Source organism: Podarcis melisellensis, assembly GCF_964234715.1.
Source record: "Podarcis melisellensis genome assembly, chromosome: 5".
Classification (NCBI taxonomy): Eukaryota; Metazoa; Chordata; class Lepidosauria; order Squamata; family Lacertidae; genus Podarcis; species Podarcis melisellensis.
In genome coordinates, this window is record NC_138537.1 from 96,506,655 (window position 1) to 96,525,270 (window position 18,616).

Genomic DNA, 18,616 nt, shown 5'->3' on the forward strand with positions numbered 1-18,616 from the left:
CAAGGAGTAAAGGGGCTGCTTTGTTTACATGTTGAGCATGGGTGAAAAAAATGCAAAGAAAGTTCTGCTAACTTCATAATGTAGCTGAACATTACGAGTTGAGCAGCTTCACATACCAAGCCAAGTAAATGCACATTTCAGTGAGGTAAGGCACATTAACTGAGGCACGAAAGGTTCAGAAGCGATCGTGAAAATGTATGCAATGCACATGTTATTCCAGCCTGAATCTATTCCCATCTTTAAATTGCAAAAGCCTGCAGTCATGGTTTCAGTGTCATATTCTGCTGGCACCTAGCCCTTCTTTTTAGAAAATATGCATGTTTGTTTTATGGTCAGAATAAGGAAGAGTCCCAACATAACTCAAAAGTTTGTTTACATCTTACTTGGCCATCATAAAAGTACAGTGGTACCTCGGGTTACAAACCCTTTGAGTTACGTTTTTTCGGGTTACAAATGATATTAACCCGGAAGTGAGTTTTCCAAGCTCTCGGAGGCCTCACCGCTGCCCGGAGCCAAGCCCAGACATCTGCGGGGCCTACGGAGGCTCCGCAAACGGCCTCCAGCTGTGTGAGCTCTCGAAGGCCTCCGTGAATGCTGGAAGCCAAGCCAATTGTGATTGTGGAAGAGGACCCTGTGCCCCCATCCAAACAATGCCTATCATCATCACATTTCCATTTTGTACTGTTTTGTTGATTTCATTTTATGGATCAATGGCCTCGTTAGATAGTAAAATTCATGTAAAATTGCTGTTTTAGGGGTTACTTTTCACCGTCTGGTTCCTGTTGAGTGTGTTTCGTTTGTTAATTGAGTCCCTCACTGATAATCAGAGGCTTCCTGCTGAGTCTGCCAACTGTTGAGTCCCGAGTACCCACACAACACAGAAGTTATATTTGGAGGTTTTGTTTTTGCTAATTTTTTATATTTTGCTTTGTGTGGCTTTTTCGTTTTTTTGACTGTGACTTGACTTGTTCTTCATTTTATGGGACTGACTTGTGACTTTGCTTTTGTGAGTGTGTGGAACCCACTTCAGCTGCTGGTTGATTGTGTGACTGCAGAAATGGATAAAAGCCCCCCATCCAAACTGACTATCATCAGTGCAGGTAAGGGAAAAAAATGTTAATTTTTTTCATCTAAAATACTGTCTTATTTTTTTATAGTACAGTACATTGATTATTGCCTTCATTTTATGGATCAATGGTCTTGTTAGACAGTAAAATTCATGTTAAATTGCTGTTTTAGGGGATGTTTTTCATCATCTGGAACAGATCAATCCACTTTCCATTACTTTCAATGGGAAAGTCCGCTTCAGGTTAAGAACGCTTCAGGTTGAGATTTCCGGGTTAGCGCCATCGGCAAATGGCGGATTCCCTCTGACTCCGAGGGACCAGCTCTGTGGAAATCGGGTCTGCACCGCTACGGCGAAGCAGGGACCCTTCAAGAATCACAGGGGGGTGAAGCCTGTGAGCGCGGGACTCGGCAGGCACCTTTTGCGCCCCCCAAACCGCAAGGGAACCCATTTACGGGCTCCAGAGCGAAAAGGGGTGAGTGGCGCAGTGCCGTGAGTCAACTGCTCTTTTCATGGAGCGAAGCCACACAGCCATTGCCAGAGAGCGCTGACTTTTTCCTGGACAATTCGACTATAAAAAAGTAACTACCCGTGAGTAGGGGAAACTGGATTTATTGAAAAGGGGGGGGAGGCTTAATTGGATACCGAAGCGGGGAGGTCTAAACAGGAAGTCCGCTTTCCGCTTTTTGTAAATAGATCAAAGCAAAGAGACTCTAAGCTAAAGCTTTTGGGATTTTGTTTGGAAAGGACTGATTTCTAACACGATAAAGTTCTGAACCCCCTTCCTAGGGAGCAGGGAAGGAGGGGGGACATTTTGGACTGTGCATACCTGCAAGAGAGAGGGAAAGAGCTTAAAATCCACTGCTCAAACTTGGGAACGGTCTGCCAGTTGACAGAGACTGTCTGTGTTTTAACTGTTAACAGAAGGCTTGCAAATAGCAAGAGAGATACATTGCGATCAGGTACCTTTTTTTGTCTGCAAGAAAGAGAGAAAGTAATTGGAAAGTAACAAAAAAGTAACAAAAAATTGGAACTGTTTATTCTTCTTGGATGGAGTTTTTAAAGGTTATTTCTTTTTTGGACTATTGTAATTGTTTCCACCTAGAGGGAGTTTTAGAAATTGCTACAAGGGGAATTTTCCACTGGCAAACAGAAACAGTGCATTTGGGTGACCTTGGCTCTTCTATTGTTAAAGTGTTGTGGCAGATGGGAAAGAAAAAGTAGATGCGTCACTTTCAGAAAGAACAACAAGGTCTAGGAAGACCTTGGGGCAGCGAAGGCAATCAGTTGCTGGCCTTACTACCTTATCTGTGATGGTACCAACACAACCAAAGTCTAGTGGAATGTCTTCAGAAGATGTTTTAGCGAACACATTGGCAAAGATTAATGAATCTTTGGTGCAACTCAGTACAAGGGTTGAGGAGACAAATAAGAGGGTCGAAGAGACAAAAACGATTGTAGATGAGACTAAAGTAAAGGTTGATACTGCAACTACTAAAATTGACTTAAACACTGAAACTTTAAACAGTTTGGGACAAAAGGTGAACACTAATACAGAATCTATCCAGAAATTGTTACAGGAATCCACTTTGACCCGACAGACTGCAGATGAAGCTAAGGAGAAAGCTGCTGCTGCGGAATTTAAGGTAATACAATTGGCAACAGAGAAGGTTCCAGACCTACAGAAACAAATTGAAGACCACAAACTGACGCTGTCTATGATTGAATTGAAGGAAAAACAGACGAACTTAAGGATTAGAGCTGTACCCGAATTGGAGGAGGGCACCCTGATAAACTTTTTGACACAGGAATTTGCAGAGTTCTGGAAGGCGGATTTGAAACAAGAGGAATTTAAAATCGTGAGGGCCTTCAGACTAGGAAAAGGAGAAAAGAAGATTAAAATAAGGGATTGCCTGATTACCCTCTGATCCAAAGAAGAGAGAGATAAAATTTTGGGGTTACATTTCCAGAATCCTTTGATAATTCTGCAATCAAGAGTGGAAATCTTTAAAGATATACCGAAACATCTTTTGGATCTTAGATCCAATTTTGGAGATTTGGTTGCCCTCCTGAGAAGGAATAAAATTATCTTCAGGTGGGAATTTCCCCAAGGCCTATCCTTTGGCTATAAAGGAAGAAAGATAAAAATAAGATCAGTTGAGGAGAAGATCTGCAGAAAGAACTTGGAAAAGAGCCAGACGTTTTGGACAAGAGCGCACCAAAAAGAGGGAAACCGGCACCACTGACTGATATAGACAAAGTACTGGGCGCGGGTGGAGGAACAGCAGAATAATTACATCATGACATTGCAAGTACTGAGCTGGAATGTGAATGGACTGAACTCCCCGGAAAGAAGACGGAGAGACTTTCATTTATTAAAAAAAGAGCAACTGGATTTGATTTGTTTACAAGAAAAACATGTGACAAGGCTACACCGGAAGATTTTGAGCAATAAAAGATTAGGCCATGAATTTATTTCATCAGATAAAGTCAAGAAAAGAGGAGTGGTATTTTATGCAAAGGAGAGCCTGTCACCAAAATTCTTATTTAAAGATGACCAAGGAAGATTTGTTGCAATTGAAATTCAATCACAAGGAGAGAAGTTTTTGATAGTAGGTGTCTATGCACCAAATGAGGGGAAATCATAATTTTTCAAGAAGTTGCATGAAATTCTGCTGGATTATTTGGACTATAATATGATTTTGATGGGAGATATGAATGGAGTGGTGTCTACAAATATGGATAAGGCCCAGAGACAGGTGGTCACAAACAATGGCAGATTACCAAAGTCGTTTTTTGATATGGTTGACAATATGGACCTTGTTGATATTTGGAGAACTAAGAATCCCTTGGGAAGAGAAGGAACGTTCTTCTCTGAAGCCAAAATGACATGGACAAGAATTGACCAAATTTGGATAACTAGGGGGCTGGCCCCGAAGACCAAAAAAGTGGAAATTTGTCCTAAAACTTGCTCCGATCACAATGCGGTGAAGATGGAAATGAAATTAACACCAATTGGTTCCTTTAGATCAGTGTTTCCCAACCGGTGTTCCGCGGCACACTAGTGTGCCGCGAGACGTTGCCTGGTGTGCCGCGGGAAAAATTAAAAAATCCGAAAGATATCCGGAGAGGCGGCCTTCAGGCGAGTTTTAATTTTAATTTTCCTTCTCCCACTTAATGCCCCACGCTCGCCCGAGCAGCTTGCAGTCCTCGGTAACCACGGCGACCCGAGGCAGGGGAGGGAACAGGGAAGTCGAGGGCGGCGGCGAGCCGTGATGACGTCAGTGGGCCGCGCCGCCTCGCCCTGGCACGGTGTGAGAGCCCCGGCTAGTGGCGCGAGCTTCGGAATAAGTGGGATCCGCGTGCGCGAGACCGAGATCGCGGGTAAGGAGCTCAGCCCTGGGCAGGAGGAAGCGGGGCCGCACGTGCGGGCCACATCCCCACAGAGAGCGAGCCTCCCCCGGCCCACCACTCCGGGCAGGTCCACTCGCATGAGGGGGCGGCGATGGCGACGGCCAGCAGCTTGCCTGCAATGCCATCCCTCGAGCAGGCGAGGAGCCCGGAGGCTACCAGATGCGAGTCCTCTTTCCCACCCTGCTCGGGAGTCCAGAGCACTTGGTCGCATTCAGGATCTAGAGTGGGGAAGCGGGGCTTGTGTCTGGGCTGGACACATTGGGCTGCCTGTGCCGCTCGACCTGCGGGGAGAAATCAGGGTGGGAGTCACGACCGTGAGGCAGGGCTGCCAAGTGTGGCAGAAGAGGACACGGCCGTCGCACCTGTCCTTAGGTAGGAGCTTCTTCCGTGTCGACCTGCTGCCCTAAAGTCTTGGCTTTTTTCTTGGCTTTTTGGCAGTTGGCACAGAAGGAAAGCAAGGGGGAGGGGAAAAAATTGAAACTTACACTTTCGTGCATCCCTCCCGGCGTGACGCTGCGCGCTGACGTCACGGGGCTGTAATGGTGGTGTGCCTCGAGATTTTTTTCATGAAACAAGTGTGCCTTTGCCCAAAAAAGGTTGGGAAACACTGCTCTAGATGGAGGATGAATGACACCTTGTTTAGGAATGAAGGAGTGATTAAGAAGGCCCAAAAAAACCTTGAGAGACTATTTTGAGATAAATATGAATACCACTGTTGAAAAAAGAGTAATATGGGACACAAGCAAATCAGTTATGAGAGGGTTTCTGATACAACAGAATGCAATTAAAAGGAGGGCTCAAAATGAAAAAAGGATAAAATTCTGGAGAAAATAAAGGAAGGAGAAAATAGATTGAGAGCAAAACCAAAATCACAGGAGATTCAGAAAGAGATAAAGTTATATCAAGTACAATATATGAAATTGATGAATCAGGAAATAGAATGGAAGATTAAACAGATGAGACAAAAGGCATTTGAATCGGCTAACAAATGTGGGAAACTGTTGGCTTGGCAAATGAAAAAAAGACAAAAACTTAACACAATTACCAATTTGGAAGTGGAGGGAAAAAATATACAGAATCCTGTGGAGATTAGGAAGTGCTTCCAGAAATATTTTAAACAGTTATACACACAGGAGACCCAGAAGGAAATGGACATTGATCGATTTTTGAAAATAAATGGACTACAAAAAATCTCTCAAGAGAATAAGTTAATGTTGAATTACAAAATAACAGATCAAGAGGTGGAAGGAGCCATTCAGAATATGAAATGGGGCAAATCCCCAGGGCCGGATGGTTTGACTTCAAGATATTATAGATCCTTGAAAGATTCGCTAGTACAGCCTTTGAAGGAAGTTTGTAATGAAATATTGGAGGGGGAAAAGGTTCCAGAGTCGTGGAAAGAAGCTTATATTACACTTATACCGAAAATAGAGTCTGAAAAGACACAGCTTAAGAACTATCGTCCCATATCTCTGCTTAACGTGGATTACAAATTTTTTGCTGAAATTATGGCTAAAAGATTAAAAAAAGGTATTGGTAGAAGAAATTCATAAAGACCAAGCGGGCTTCCTCTGGGGAGGCACTTGTCAGACAATACAAGGAATATAATTAATATTTTAGAAAAATTACAAGTGAATACTAAAGCAGTTTTGATATTTGTGGACGCGGAGAAAGCCTTTGATAATATTTCTTGGAGTTTTATGAAGAAAAATTTACAGGGAATGGGGGTAGGCCAAGGTTTTGAAAACGGTATAGGTGCAATTTATTCAGAACAAAAAGCAAAATTAATTGTGAACAATGTAATTTCAGAAGAATTTAAGATTGAGAAAGGAACATGACAGGGCTGCCCAATTTCCCCATTGCTTTTTATATCGGTACTGGAGGTTTTGCTCAATATGATTAGAAGGGATCAATTGGTAAAGGGTATACAAGTCGGAGCCAAACAGTATAAATTGAAAGCATTCGCTGAAGACTTGGTCTTAACATTACAGGAGCCAGAATCCAGTACTAAAAGAGTATTACAATTAATTCAAGAATTTGGTCAGGTTGCGGGTTTTAAGCTGAACAAGCTGAAAACTAAGGTGCTAGAGAAAAATCTAACAGTGACTGAAAAAGAGAGGTTCCAGAAGGAGACAGGTTTAACATTGGTTAAGAAAGTGAAGTACCTGGGGGTTAATATGACTGCCAAGAATGTGAATTTATTCAAAGATAATTATGAAAAATGTTGGATGGAAGTGAAAAGGGATTTAGAAATATGGTCAAATCTGAAGTTATCATTGCTAGGCCGAATTGCTGCGATAAAGATGAATGTATTGCCAAGGATGTTGTACAGTACTTGTTTCAAACATTGCAAATTTTGGACAAGATGGACTGTTTCAAGAAGTGACAGAGAGACATTTCTAGATTTGTCTGGCAGGGCAAGAAACCCCGAATAAAATTTAAGATTTTAACTGATGCTAAAGAAAGAGGTGGATTTGCCCTGCCAGACCTGAAGCTTTACTATGAATCAGTGCTTTTTGCTGGCTGAGAGAATGGCTGCTTCTTGAGAACATGGACATTTTGGATTTGGAAGGTTTTAATAATGTTTTTGGGTAGCATGCATACTCGTGGTATGACAAGGTCAAAGCGCATAAATCGTTTAAAAACCATATTGTCAGGAAAGCACTGTTTAGTGTGTGGATAAGATATAAGGATTTGCTTGAAAACAAAACCCCAAGGTGGTTGTCACCAATGGAAGCTAAGGCTCTGAAAAAAACTCAATATGGAGGCAAATTGGCCGAAGTATTGGGAAATTTTGGAACAAGAAGGAGACAGATTAAAACTGCAGAGCTTTGACAAACTAAAAAACAAAGTACGAGATTGGCTTCACTATTATCAAATAAGGGAGATACATAATTTGGACAAAAAAATTGGTTTCCAGGTGGAAAAATCAAAATTGGAAACAGAATTGTTAGAACCTAAAACTAAGAACCTGTCAAGAATGTATAACTTGCTGTTGAAATGGAATACACAGGATGAAACGGTTAAATCTGTTATGATTAAATGGGCACAGGATGTTGGACACAACATTATGTTTGCTGACTGGGAACAGTTATGGACCACAGGTATGAAGTTTACGGCATGTAATGCCTTAAGAGAGAATATTATGAAAATGATTTACAGGTGGTACATGACTCCAGTCAAGCTTGCAAAAATTTATCACCTGCCCGATAATAAATGTTGAAAATGTAAAGAGATTGAAGGCACCTTTTTCCACCTTTGGTGGACATGCCCAAAGATTAAGACCTTCTGGGAAATGATTTATAATGAAATGAAAAAGGTATTTAAATATACCTTCCAGAAGAAACCAGAGGCCTTTCTCTTGGGCATGGTCAGCCAGTTGGTGTTAAAAGAGGATAGAACTTTCTTTATGTACGCCACAACAGCAACAAGAATACTTATCGCAAAGTACAGGAAAACACAAGATCTACCCACCCGGGAAGAATGGCAGATGAACGTGATGGACTACATGGAACTGGCTGAGATGACTGGCAGAATCCGAGACCAAGGAGAAGAGTCGGTGGAAGAAGAGTGGAAGAAATTTAAAGTCTATCTACAGAAATATTGTAAAATTAAGGAATGTTAGAAAGATGTTGGAATTAAACCATGTGGTTTTAGCAGAAAAGATATAAAGGATTAAGCAAAGATGAATTGTTAACAGGTGAAAATGTAAAGTTACAATATATTAAGATAAAATATTAAGATAAAAGCAAAAAGGGTAAGGATTTGCTGAAACAACTACTGAACTAGAATACAAAAAAGGGAGGTGTGAGGAGGTCAGGGAAATAAGCAAATGAAAGATAAGCTATGGAAAGACTGATTTGTTTTTAATTGTTTTTATTTTTCTGTATTTTGTATTTTTTTGTTCTTCTTTTATTTTTTCTTTTATTTTTTCTATTTTTGTAATTTCTTTGAAACTTTAATAAACATTATTCAAAAAAAAAAGAATGCTTCAGGTTAAGAACGGACTTCGGAACCAATTAAATACTTAACCTGAGGTACCACTGTATTCTTTTCTGAACTCCCAAGCCTGCTGGAACTCACAGCCATTCAGCTGCTCTTTGAAATGTTGAGCCAGCAACTCTACTGCTCCGTAGGGCTACCATTGTCGAATGGTGATAGACAATGGTGATTACCTGCCAGGGCTGAACAGCTTGGCTGATTTGCATTTGTATCAACAGCAGGCTGCTGCTAGGCCCTGCCCCTTCAGAATGAGATCTTCATGAGCCTGTATGTGGAAGGACAATAATGGGATTGCAGCTGAGCTAGCAAGGTTTTAGAGGTGATTGCAAGTTGTGTCCCTTGACTTTTCTTATTCCAGACATGCACAGCATAGGTGTTTCTAAACAGTATGGGAAGTTCGGAAGCATTAATTGCTTCAAAATACTTCCTCCAATCCTGCCAGCGAATGGGATAAAAGGCATCTCGTGGGACAGCAGTAACACCCTTACAGCTTTTGCTGCTTCGGAGGCTATGAATGGAGCACCATCTCTTAAAAATGCGTGTCAAGAGCTGTGGGCCCTGGTGCCCCCAGATCCAGCGGTTGTAGTCCACCACAAAGTCCTGCATGCAAAGCTCAATAAACTTGTGTTTGGGCTCAAACGAGAGAAAGGCACCATTAAGTATATATTTGGACTGCGTACCAAGCACATTGGTGAGGTTATTTAAGTTCTTGAGGACTATGAAGTCTGTGTCTAAATAGATGCCACCAAGCTTCCACATGATGGTGATTCGGCATGCATCAGAAAGGATGGGCAAAAAATAAGGCTCCCACCTCTGCTGAGCCACTGAGTACCAGCCAGCAAGGGGGGTGTTAGAGAAAAGGTTAATCAAGTCCAAATGTTTGAATTCAATGTTGGGGAAACAGCTAAGCAAAGAGAAGGCCACATGTTTGGGCAAAGTCTTATTGTAGCTTGCTAAACCCTTCATAAGAACAATGATTCTGGACTCAGGGTGAATCCTGGCGGCTGATTCAACAGAACACATAAACAGGAAGTTTGGATTAGTTCGTTCCGATGTTTCTACAAAGTATATGTCTTTGTGCGATGAAGGAGGCCATCTGGATGAAGGAGTGGGAAGAGGAGGACACTTAACTTCTGTAGGCAAACTGTAGTGCTGTCTCTTGTCTTGGGCATCCTGGGTGATTCTCCAGTAGAACATGATACAGATGAAGGACATGAACTTAAAGATGACGATGCACACAGCCCAGAGTTTGTAGTTTGAAGTCAACTTGATTAATTTCAGTATGCAGGCAGGCACTTTCCACATCGTCTACTCACTACAGAGTTTTGAACTTGAAGGAAAACCAAAATGAGCTGCAAGCAAACAAACAAACCAAATGAATTAATAACTTGATTAATAAATAAGGAGTGAAAGAAATACAAAGTGGCAACATAAATTGCTGATCACGATTACAACTGAAGAGATCCCCCCCCCCTGAAAATTAGCTACCCCTCCCAGTTTGGTGCCATCTGCAAATTTGATGAGCATCCCCTCATTTCCTTCATCCAAGTTGGATAATGATGTTGGACAACAATAGGCCCAAGACAGAACCCTGAAGCACCTCACTTGACGCTTTGCCCCAGGAAGACGAAGAACCATTCATGAGTACTCTTTGTTCAATCAGTCAACCAGCTATGAATCCACCTAACAGTTATAGAGACCACATTTTACCAGCTTCCTCACAAGAATATCATGGGGGACTCTGTCAAAAACTTTAGTGAAATAAAAATACACTATATTCACAGCATTCCCCTGGTCCACCAAGCTTGTAACTCAATAAAAAAAGAAAAGAAATGAGATTCATCTGGCATGACTTGTTTTTGAGAAACGCATGCTGGGTCCTGATAGTCACAGCATCCTTTTCTAACTGCTCACTGCCACTATTATAGGACCTTTCCTGGAATCGATGTCAAGCTCACCGGTTAGTAGTTACCTGGGTCTTCTTTTCCCCCTTTTTGAAGATTTTGGAGACAACGTTTGCCCACCTCCAGACTCCAGGGGCTTCACCTGTTCTCCAAGGATTCTCAAAGATTAAAGGCAATCAATAGATTATTGATTCCCATAATCTCTCATCCCTAGTCATGCTGACTGGGGCTGAACCCAACAATACTTGGAGGTGGGCAGATTCTTCTTCATTTTATAATAACACAGTGGCAAAAAAAAAATTTAGTTAAGCCCTCTCACCTCGTATTTTAAGGCAAAGCGTATACTTCAATATCACAGTTCTCTTTTGAAAATAGCAAATATATTTTGTCAGGGGTAACTGACAAATAGGGACACAGGTGGCGCTGTGGGTTAAAGCCTCAGCGCCTAGGACTTGCCGATCGAAAGGTTGGCGGTTCGAATCCCTGCTGCGGGGTGTGCTCCCGTTGCTCGGTCCCAGCGCCTGCCAACCTAGCAGTTCGAAAGCACCTCTGGGTGCAAGTAGATAAATAGGGACCGCTTACCAGCGGGAAGGTAAACGGCGTTTCCGTGTGCAGCTCTGGCTCGCCAGAGCAGCGATGTCACGCTGGCCATGTGACCCGGAAGTGTCTCCGGACAGCGCTGGCCCCTGGCCTCTTAAGTGAGATGGGCGCACAACCCCAGAGTCTGTCAAGACTGGCCCGTACGGGCAGGGGTACCTTTACCTTTACCTTAACTGACAAATAGCAACTCCATATATTTTTGTTTTCCCTTAGAGGACTTGTTTATAATAATAACTCTTAGCACAAGTACCGCTCCAGTGGGCAAGGTAAACGGCATTTCCGTGCGCTGCTCTGGTTCACCAGAAGCGGCTTAGTCATGCTGGCCACATGACCCAGAAAAACTGTCTGTGGACAAATGTCGGCTCCCTCGGCCATTAAAGCGAGATGAGCGTGCAACCCCAGAGTCATCCGCGACTGGACTTATTTGTCAGGGGTCCCTTCCCTTTTTTTTTTAACCTGGGCAGCACTGGGGCAGGGCAGGGAGGTCAGGGCTGAGTGGACACACCAGCAGGAGCCTCTGCCAATGTCTCTGTGCAGCCCTGACCTCCCTGCCCAGATCCAACACTTTTCTGGTAAACCCCGTTCAGGAAAACCGTAGCAAAATTCTGCAACTCTACCCTATCCTGCCAGCTTCTCCTGAAAGCTACCCGGTGTGGGAAAAGAACAATTTGAAAACTACGTTCCAAGCATTTCTGAAGAAATCTGGTTTAGGGTCAAGGGTACCAGTAATCAGCAGAGGCTGATTGCTTGCTCACTAACAATAGTGAGCAAGCAAGCATGTAGTTGCTAGTAAAAACTGTCCAGTAAAAACTGTACAGGGAGTGCTGCCAAAATTCTTATCAGGAATACCTGTAATAATGGTCTTAGTCTCCCTTGCAGAATAGTAAAGTATTTTTTTATCTTTTCCTAACCCCAGACTGGCTCCATTTCCTGCTTCAAAGCCATTTCCAACCCACTTGTTTCTTGGAGGCAGGGAAGAATTATTAAGAGAGTTTTTAGTATGACTCCCTGCAGTTGGGCGTAGGGTTGCCAACTGTTCCATCGACCCCTGAATCGATTCTTTTAGCAGCAGCTTTATCTGCCATTGTAATATCCCCCCCCAGGCACAGTCCCCCATCATCTCCCAAGACAAAGGGTACCACCCAGTATCCGGTGGGAAGGGTACTCACCGTGCGAGGAAACCTTGCAATGGGTCTGCCGTCATACCAGGAAGCAGGAGAACTCAAATAGCAATATTGATTTATGAATTAAAGCTCAACAGCTATAGAAAGAGCCACACCCAGACCACATACGTCTTAAAGAAACAAGCCACTCTCACTACCCCCACAACTAAAAAGACCACATTGATTTCTGTGACAGGAAAAAGATAATTTGCTACTTCTGTTGTTTTTATTAATTAAATTTGTACACTGCCCTGCTTTGCAAGCCTCACTGCCACAACTGGAGACTGAAGAGGGTTCCTGGATCCAATTCCCTACTAGATGCTGCATCAGAACTCTAAATAAAGTTTATATATTTCTGTACCCCCAAAAAAAGTTTTGGGTCACCCAAAATACTTTTGGATTCCCCTTGAGTGGCTCTACTGCAAAGCGCTGTTTTTGGACATCATCTTTTCTAGCAGGCCCCCTTCCACTTAGAAAAAGGAGGAAAGCAAATACATTCCCTTATCTTGAGTTTGTAGTTAATGCATATGTTTCTTTAAATCACTAGAGTGTCTGTGTGTTTGCCGTTGCCTGTAAAACTCCACTCCTAAAAGCAGAGCCACTTTTTTTGTTCTTTCCCAACTTCTTCTTTCCCAACAGGTTCCAAGGTCTGCTAACATTTAGCTACTCCGCAAGCTACACATCCTCTTCTGCAAGACTGTCCCTTCCACATAACATTTGCTTCTTTACAAGTCACTTAGAGAAGTTGGGTTGGTACTGAAGCCATAATGCTTACATTGGTCAAAAATTCACTTTTGTTATGTGATCTTAGAAGGGGTGTGGCTATGATGGCTGTCGTGAAGACTACCTGCTCTTCAGAATGTACTGCCATACCACTGCTCCTTAGTAGATAATCTCCTTGGTGGAGGGCATGCATGATCTGTGATGATCCAAAGCTTATTTTGGAGTGCAGACCCTGTTCCTTAGTCATGAGGGCATCATGCCAAAAAACAAAAATGAAGCTTTGGACCAGACGTGATACCAGGTCATATTGTAGGGGAAAGTCTCCTTGTGGCTGGGCTGTACAATTTGGAGCATGCAAAAACCAAGTGGGGTTTTAGTAAGCAGAGACAGCCCCCCTGGTAGTGAACATGTCCCAAGCTTATTTATGGGTACATATATCCCAGTTCCTTATTCACAGGGACACTGGCAATTCTTGATGTGGGACTATCCTGGTTGAAAGAGGCTGTTGGTGTTTTGTATCTTTATTTTAGATCTTGATATTTATGTGGAAATTGCTCGATTTCGTTCTGCATTTTTTAATGTTTCATTTACTGTTTACAACCAGTGCTCTTTTTCTAAGGAAAAACGTTGCCAGTACTCACCATGAAGTTGTTAAGGAAGTAAGTGCCACATTTCAACATTTGAGAAAGAAAGGTGCCAGGACTGAGACAAAACCCAGGTTTAGGATTTCAGTGTTTGATTATGTGGGAGGGGGGAGGCTGCCAGTGTGATAGGGAAATAAAGCCCTGCGACCGCAGGAAATAATGTGTCCTTTTGCGGAAGGCGGGGAGAAATTCCTGTGTGCTGGCTGGGAGAGGCTACATGAAGAGAGTAGGTTTCGTGGCTGGCTTCCTGCTGAAACTATGAGGGGAGCGACAAGAAACACACTTGGGATGTAATGCTCTGCACTCCCTCCCTCAAACCTCAGGTGTAAATATGTGTACGTCATCCACATTTCTTAAAGACACTACAGAGTCCACAATGTCTCATTCCAGCGAAACACAAATCCTGGTTAAGTGCCAGGACCCCTGGAATCTTGCTACTGTTCGGCAGAGATTGGGGTAGCAGGTAACGGTATTTTTTCATGTTGCAAGCCACCTTGAGCGTGGTTTGAACTGTGGAAAGACAGCATATACATGTATGAACATATGAAAATGTGAGTTTTCCGAATGATGGGGAGGGGAGAAAACTGGTGGGAGGACATGGGAGGAGAATTTTTATGCATGACTAAGTGGTTGTCTATTCTACAGTAAAGGCTGCTTTGTGGGGGGAAGGTGTTGGTTTTTATTTATTTGTTTTACAGTCAAACAGTGCATTGGACTTTATGAAATCGATCAGTAATAAACGTCATGCTTGGGTGTTCAGAGAACACCAGGTCACACCTTTGGGAACTGGCAAGCAAAGAAAAAATAATAAGAAAAGAGGAAGCACAATGGTAGACGTGTGCTGGAGTGATCACCTGAGCTAGAGCACACCTTATTCAGGGGCATAGCTAGCCATTGGTAAGGTTGACCCCCGCCAAGGGCACAGGTCCAGGGAGTGGCAAAAATGTTGAGAGTGTGGACCCACTGCCCCATGCAGAAGGAGGCACTTGTCTCCAGCATGACCATCTTTGCATCAATAGAATTAGCAACAGCTTCCCGTGTGTGTGTGTGTGTGTGTGTGTGGCAGGGCCTGAGCAATGGAGCTGTAAAGAAGACAGGTGAAGCTGGGTTTCTCTTTGCCCATAGTTGCCAGAGTTGAGGATTGACTGGGCTCACTGGCACTGCTTGCAACACCTGGACAAATTAACAACTAGCAGTGTCCTCTCTCTCCTCACCACCACCACGTGTGTGTGTTTGAGAGTAAAGTAAAAAGAGACTCAATCATTATTCACCCCGCCTGAAAATGCCCCTCTAAATAATTTAGGAAATATAGGGAGCTGCCTCAAATTGAGTTAGATCATCCAACCATCAGTGTCATCTACACTGACTGGGAGCACCTCTCAAGGGTTTGAAGGAAGGTGCGGGGGACAGGGGGGCAATGATACATTCCTTGCCAGGGGTGCAAGAGAGCGCAGGTATGCCTCAATGCTCCCCAGTGGGATCTGGGGAGTTCACTGCATCCCACTGTGCCGCTCAAGCCTGTGTCTGCCAACTTGAAAGGCAGAACGGGTGCCACCTGGGAGTGTGTCCCTGCCATGAGTCAAGCCTCCGTCTCCAGCATGATTTGTGCTTGGTTCCTCCTTAATCTGGAATATTGGCATTAATCAAGAGGCGCTCCTGGACTGCCAATGGACTGCAATCAACCAGCTGCCAAAAGTGCGGGAGGAAAATGCAGTCAGCTGCAAGAATGATGTAATGTAGATTGACTGTCAGGGACTGAAGAGGAAGAGGAATGGTGGAGATCGCCGCCAGCCCCCACTTCTCCTGTAGCTGACAGGGAAGAGGGAGGCCAGGTTGAGTTACAGCCAAGTTGTGAAGGAGATAACAAGGCAGAGACAGGCAAGCAGCCAAGTTATGAGGAGTTAGGAGAAGCAGCGGGGGAGATAGAGCAGCCAGCGGACATGATCCGCCATCCCCTAGAATGCGACATTCATTAAGAGTGCAAGAGCAACGAATGCAGAGGTGTTTGTCCATGGGGGGGGGGGTCTTTGTAGGGTCAGAGGCTGTTGGGAAAGAGGAAAGAGGGAGGAGCCAGAGCGAGCAACTCCATAATGGAGAAAGGACTGGATTCTCTGTCTGCCACCATAATGACTGAATAAATCATAAGTAAAAGCTTTCTTGTTTTCTCCCTGCTTCTTGAAACCATCGGGGGGGGGGAGAGAATTCCTCAAGCCTGACATTGACGGATGACAACTGAACACTAAATAAGAAATGATGCAGCTATGGGAGGAAACGATCGACATGTATGTTTGCAACAGGAACGGGAAACCTGATTTTAAGAAATTGTATGAAAGTAAAGTAATTGTTAGGATATTTCCGTTCCACCTTAAAAGGGAGCAGGATGTTTGTGTCACAGCCTGTGTATTTCCTGTTCGCAGGATGTTTCTGTTGTGTCTTTGCTTTCGTTTCTCTCTGTGTGTCTGAGACACTGAAGCAGGCAGTCATGTTTTCTTTGTTCTGACCAACGCTGAATAAAATTGTAAATAATGCTCTCCTGCGTGCGTCTTTCGCTGTGCGAATTCTGCTGATAGAGCGTGCATCAGCTCTGGAATTTGGCAAGCTATTTCTGGAGCTCATGTCGCTAATTGATTTATACTGTAACTACGGGAGATCGATGGACGTCTGGAGTCGACGTGGAGGCAGTGATGGCCTTTGTCTCCCTGGCAGTATCCCAACAGTAATTTGGTTGGATTTGTAATAATTTGGAAAAAAATAATTGGAAAAAAGAGAGAACCCAGGTATGCCTCTGTCCTTATTCAGGGACGCGGACTTATAAAAAATATTGGGGGGGCCCGGGAAAGCTCATGAATAATAAATAAGCTCATGAATATGCAAATAAAGTGGCGCCGCCTCCTCGTGAGCAAATAGGGGAGAGCGTGCTGCGCCTATTAATCAGCTCCAAAGGAAATTGGGTGGAGCTTTTGCTCGGGAGGGAGGGCAGGAGGCATGCAGCCCGCCCCTCCCTGTGCATTTTGGGCTGGGGGAGGGGCAGCGATGGCGCTCTGCTGGAGGGGCGCCGGAGATTATTGGGGGGGCAGAGCCCCCCCAAACGAATTTTTGAGGGGGCTCGGGCCCCCTCAAGCCCCATGGAGTCGGCGCCTATGTCCTTATTCCAGATTTAGAAGATGTGGAACAGGGAGGGAGAACATTGAACAGAATTTAAGTATTTACAGTTCCAGCCTTCCCTTCTCATACGTATTCACCCATTTCTGGTTAGCGTTTCTATTAACAATGTTGTTGCAGGATTGAGGGCATTTAAAAAAATCCTACTTTGATTGGCAAATGGTAACTCTCATTCAGCTTTGGGCAGACAACTTCACTTTATTTTCTCCTGTGAAGAGAGATGTTGTGGCAGTTCCATTTTAAAGGCATGAGATTTTTTTTGGAAATAAGAACCAAGTGTGAATGCTTGACATTTGGGCAGAAAATGGAAATATATATATTTGACTCATTTAAGACTTTTAAGGCCAAGTGTAACATGACAGGAAAAACCAAAACACAGCCATTCTTCAAAATATGCACTGGTCTGAACTTTGAAATGTAGTTCTCCAAACAACCATTTACAAAAAATACATATATATGGGGAAAGTATTCATAAGCACAACCATATTTATATTAATGACAATAACATATCAAAAATGCAGTGTGCTGGGAGAAATTGCCTGAAAAAATGTGTACATTACAGCATACAAAAATGTCTTTATTGGGAAAATTTCACATTAAAGTACTGAGGATTTTTTAAATAAAAAAGACAACAAATTGCTGCAGAAATGTGGAGAACTGAATTTAAGATCGGAAAAAATGAGGAATGGGGAGAATCAAAATTGGCAGCACCATTCTACAAACGGGTTACTGGCAACAGGATTTCTAAAAAGTATTTTATTCTAAATATAAATGCATACACAAAGGCAAGAAAACAACAAAGTAATAATTACAACTAATTGTGTGTGTGTGCATACAGCCTAATATTTCTTATTGTTTCTCTCTCCCCAAAATTATATTTAGTCATGTAAAGTTTTTTTCAAATCTTATTTATATTTTTTAAAAATTAAAATCCTTCAAATAGCACTAAGTTTTATTTACTTTTCCTAGAACTGGTGACCATGAACTTTCAAACTGTTCTGACCTTTGATCTTACTTTTTCAGTAAGCTCAGATACCCACTTTATCCTGCTATTCTTACAGTGTAGGCAATTCCAAAGTTCTCCATTGTGCAGTTAATAACATTTTTGCAGCTCTTGTCAAATTCCCAAACAGTAGTGTCTAGCTGGACTGATTCTAGTGCCAAGGACATTGTATGAATGCTACAGAGCAAATGAACAAAATAACTTGCATGCATGATATGAGGGGAAAAAGCCACCTGGAAGGACTCACAGTTTGTCACTTAAGCTCCGCAGGGCCATTCTTTGTGACTTTCCATTGCTTTCTGTAAAGAAGGTAGGTACAGATCTGATCCAGCAGAAAGCGATTCTGATGAGGCATGAATGCGTGATCATTCTGGGTAGATGTGTGTTTTTTCGGAACTACGATTTGCATGTCTAAGTTCCTCTTTCTCTCGCTGGCCATTGGTTCACTTTGCTGCCTCCCAAATACTCTTCTTTCTCTTTCTCTGAGTGCTTTCAGAGGGAAAGTTCTTCTCAGCATTCTCTAATGATTAGTGTGAAAAAGAACCGTCCTCCTGGAAGCACTCACAGAATTTAATAACTACTTATTTGTTTAAAAGCATTTATAAACGTCTTAATAAAATTTAAATCATTTGTAAGCATCGTACAACATAAAAGAGCAAACAATATCATGAGAACAAAAATGCTGCACGAAAGTGCCAAAACTATAACTATAAACACCATACATAAACACACACACAAGGAATTCAAACAAAGAAAATCAGCGTCCTGTCTTAGGGGGTCAGGGAATGTGCACACACAGCAGTTTAGAGTGGATATGACGCACTTCTGGTGTGCATGCTTTTCATATCACCCACACAATGTTGTCCTAATCAAAATGGCAGCCCCCATGTTTCCCTCCCCCCAACATTAAATCAGATTTTCCCAATCTGCAGATA

The 18,616-nt window shown here is 43.0% G+C and overlaps 1 protein-coding gene across 8 annotated transcripts in view; it reads right to left on the bottom strand.

Annotated features, from left to right (window-relative positions):
* Window positions 1-662: 662 nt before the first annotated feature.
* Window positions 663-18,616, bottom strand: part of A4GALT (alpha 1,4-galactosyltransferase (P1PK blood group)) — a 50,615-nt gene continuing 32,661 nt past the window's right edge. For 5 of the 8 annotated variants that reach the window (XM_081911843.1, XM_081911841.1, XM_081911840.1 and 2 more), the window contains 2 exons: window positions 8,485-9,834; window positions 669-1,319 (listed from right to left, as the gene is read on the bottom strand). In XM_081911843.1, coding sequence (XP_081767969.1) covers window positions 8,726-9,787 — 1,062 coding nt within the window. In that variant the 5' untranslated portion in view covers window positions 9,788-9,834 and the 3' untranslated portion in view covers window positions 669-1,319; window positions 8,485-8,725. Of the gene's footprint in view, window positions 1,320-8,484; window positions 9,835-12,155; window positions 12,250-17,928; window positions 18,200-18,616 lie in introns of those variants that run through there. The other 3 variants (XM_081911842.1, XM_081911844.1, XM_081911847.1) reach the window with 3 other exon arrangements.